General features: G+C 40.6%; 1 protein-coding gene across 1 annotated transcript in view; it reads left to right on the top strand.

Moving 5' to 3' along the window:
- Positions 1-3,477, top strand: part of LOC101856691 (protein disulfide-isomerase A6) — a gene marked incomplete in the record, with an annotated part of 15,550 nt that overhangs the window by 10,874 nt on the left and 1,199 nt on the right. Inside the window, 2 exon segments of the mRNA XM_005108864.3 lie at positions 875-1,057; positions 2,674-3,434. Of these exon segments, the coding sequence (XP_005108921.1) occupies positions 875-1,057; positions 2,674-2,742 (252 nt within the window).

Here is a 3,477-nt window from a genome sequence, read left to right as displayed (position 1 = left end):
TGTGTGTGTGTGAGTGTGTGTCTGTGTGTGTGTGTGTGTGTGTGAGTGTGTGTGTGTGTGTCGCTACCTCAGAATTACAAGTGAGTAGTTGGCAGTTGCTCTGGTGTGGTTTGCTTCTTCTTTCCTATCAAACATCTTTCGTCCTGCTCTCTCCTCCTATTTTGTGTTTGTTACTCTCATGTAACACCTCTAATCTTCGGCACTTATATTTACCTTGTTATGTTGCAAGTGCCATAAACCATGTACTAAAACTTTAAAAAGCCAAAACAGAATTACAAAGTTTGATCTGCTCAGTTCCTAGTTTTGAGAAATTTGACGTAAAAAAATGTTGAGTTTCACATGTCAAGCTTTTTGCGAAAACAGTTCTTTAGATATCTTGGTAACAGCTCCGGATATAGAACAATTCTTACATGTTGTTTCTCAGTTCTGACTAAAATATAATAATCATTTTCCTACTTTTACGGCTTGTTTTTATCATATATTTTTTTTCTAAGAATAATGATGATGATGATGATGATGATGATGCTGTAGCGGGTCTGCTGTGAAGAGTGGACATCTTTGTTTGATCCACTAGCAATTGGTAATTGTATGTGGTGTGTGTGTAATGCACATTTCAGCTCTCTAAGGTTTGAAGTTAACGTCCACTTGCGGTGGGACCAGGACAAATGGATGGCCTGTCTGAAAAATGTCCCTCTCAAACAACTTAAGTTCCAGAAAGTTCCCGTTAGGATTTGAACCTGAACCATCTGCACTATAGATACCAGCAGGGCTAATGGCCCACCCTTGCAACAAAATCCAAAACTAAGTTGAAAGGAAAGAAAAGAAATGGTTTAATGTTGTTCTCTCTATTGGAAATTTTGTCACTTTTGCTCAGGCGCTGGCAGCTGTGAACTCCAGGAAAATGAAGTTCTCTCTGATGAGAGGCTCCTTCGGCGAGACTGGCATCAACGAGTTCCTCCGCGATCTGTCCTACGGCAAAGGGTCCACGTCTCCGCTGAAAAATGCTAAATTGCCGGAAATTGCCAAAGTGGAAGCTTGGGATGGAAAAGATGGAGTGGTGAGTGTTGTGGTCACGTGCTATAGCGAGTATCTCGGGGAGTTTGTGTTCTTGTACACTGTGACTGACAACTGGCGTTCTGTGATGTAGGGGTTAGTTAGTTAGTTATTTATTTTTGTAAGTGTTTTACGACGCTCAGAACTGCATAAGGTCATATAAGTGTGTGGGACACATTAAACATTTTTAGTTGGTAGGAAAGCGGTGACAAAAGCAGACGACAGAACATTGTTAGAGAGCAGGAAAGGAAGTGAAGGATTGAATTTTAGAGAAGAAAATTTTCTGGTCGCTGTCTAGATTTGAACCCGGGACCTAATGAATGAGAGGCAAATACCGTAACTTCTCGACCAGGAGAACCTCCCATATTGGGGTTAGGAGCTTTGGCATCACGTGTAAAAGACTTGAGTTTGATTTCTGTGGGGGGAAGATTTTTATCGAGTTTCTCAGCCTTTCTGCTAGGATGTTGTATCATCTCTCTCAGCCCAGACTCGCCATAACAACTTGAAGTCTGCTTTCTTAATGATTCAAATTGTGTTGATGATTTGAAAAATTTGAAAACCCCCCAACAAAACAACTGACTATTTTGGTTTCTTTATTTGCCTTTGCTTTTGATCAAAGCAACATATTTCAATTGAAATTTCACCTACAAAGACCTAGGACATCAGCATCTAAATCTAGAGTGGAATGTTCATATTTCTAAGCCCATTCTAAGGCGTGTGTGTGGCTGGTAAAAGCCGGTATGGTTCTACAGTGGGAAAGCCGGTAAAAACCTATATGACAACGTGACGGGAAGGCTGGTTTAGGCTGGTATGGCTGAAACAGGGTTAAACCTTGACACCCTTAGTTTTGCCAGACTAGCTATTTTTGATAGTATGTGGAGATTTGTCTTTCATTGTGTGGGATACGGTTACGCCTAAGTATTGTGGCTTCTTGTTGCCCTTTTTTCCCCGCAAAACGTAATTGATGACGGTGTCCGTATCTGTTTGAGGATCTGTTTGTACTTCTTGGAAATCGGATTCTTTTAATACTTGCTGTGGATGGTTGGCGGGTGTTTTGGTATGGTTTGCTTCTTCTTTCCTATCAAACATCTATTGTCCTTATCTTTCTTCCTTTTTTTGTGTATTTTACTCTCTTGTTACTCATCTCTGTACTTCAGCGCTTGTATGACCTTATTGTGTTGCAAGTGCCGTAAAACTCTTACTAAAACTAAAACTTGCTGTACTTGTTTGATGCCTGTGGTGTTGTCAGTGAGTGAGTGACCGACAGGTTTGAATGTCTATAGTTTGTATTTTAGATACACTCTCTTGCGGGTAATTGGCGGGTGCTTTGGTGTGGTTTGCTTCTTCTTTGCTATCAAACATCTATCGTCCTTATCTCCCCTTCTTCTTTTTAATGTTCGTTACTCTCTTGTAACACCTCTAATCTTCTGGCGCTCATATGACCTTATGCAGTTGCGAGCACCGTTAAAACCTCTACTAAAACTATAGTCTCCGGCACTTACACGGCTTTATTGTGTTGCAAGTGCTGTAAAACTCATACTAAAACTGAAACAGGTTCTTTTTTGTTGTTTTGACATGTTTGTGATTAAAAATTGTTTTTTTTTCCCCCTGTCTTTGCAGCTCGAGGTGGAAGAGGATATAGATCTAAGCGACGTGGATCTAGACGATTTGGACAAGGATGAGTTGTGAACTGACCAGTGAAACATATCGTCCCGTCTGATAAACTGTAACATCATCACAACCATCAGAACCGTTTCTGCCTTTTTGTGGACATTGTCATTCAGTTATCACGTATCATGAGTTATTTGTCATTCTCTACTATGCCTCATCAGATGATCAGCTCCCGCTAGGTTTGAAGACAACGTAGTGCGTGCAATTGTCCAGTTTTGCTGACTGCTCCTGTGGTATTTTTTTAACAACCTCGTTATCTTGGAAAGAGTGAGAAAGCATTTTGTTTGTAGCTATAGTGTTGTGGATTTATCCGTTTTGATTGTTGATGCTCAATGAATGAAATGAACAAAATTGTCCCTGGACGCGGCCCCAACCGTCCATAATCCACCTGACATAAGGTTTTTATTTTCTGAGGAGAACTGGTTTTCACCTTTTTTTTAAAATTTAAAAAAAAGTCAGTTTTGACAGTGTTGCTTTTGTAAAGCCATTCTCATTTCAAGGTGTCTTTTGTAACCATGATCATGACGTGTGCTGATCCTGGTTTTTGGGGGGTTTTGTTTTTTTCTTACATGGTCTCTATTTGCTTTGCGTGTAAACATTTTATTTTGCGAGCGGGTTAAAGTAAAGATTCATTTACCATGGTTGGACTTGAAGTATTTCGGGAGGCACAGTGGCACTTTTTGTTCATATTGAGAGTGTCTGCTGGTGGGGTGGGGGGAGGAATGTGTGTGTGGCTGTGTGGAGAGGGAGGGG

This window comes from Aplysia californica, unplaced genomic scaffold (genome assembly GCF_000002075.1).
Source record: "Aplysia californica isolate F4 #8 unplaced genomic scaffold, AplCal3.0 scaffold00729, whole genome shotgun sequence".
In the NCBI taxonomy this organism is placed as follows: Eukaryota; Metazoa; Mollusca; class Gastropoda; order Aplysiida; family Aplysiidae; genus Aplysia; species Aplysia californica.
Note: the sequence above shows the minus strand (reverse complement) of the source record. Positions and strands in the feature narration are given on the sequence as shown.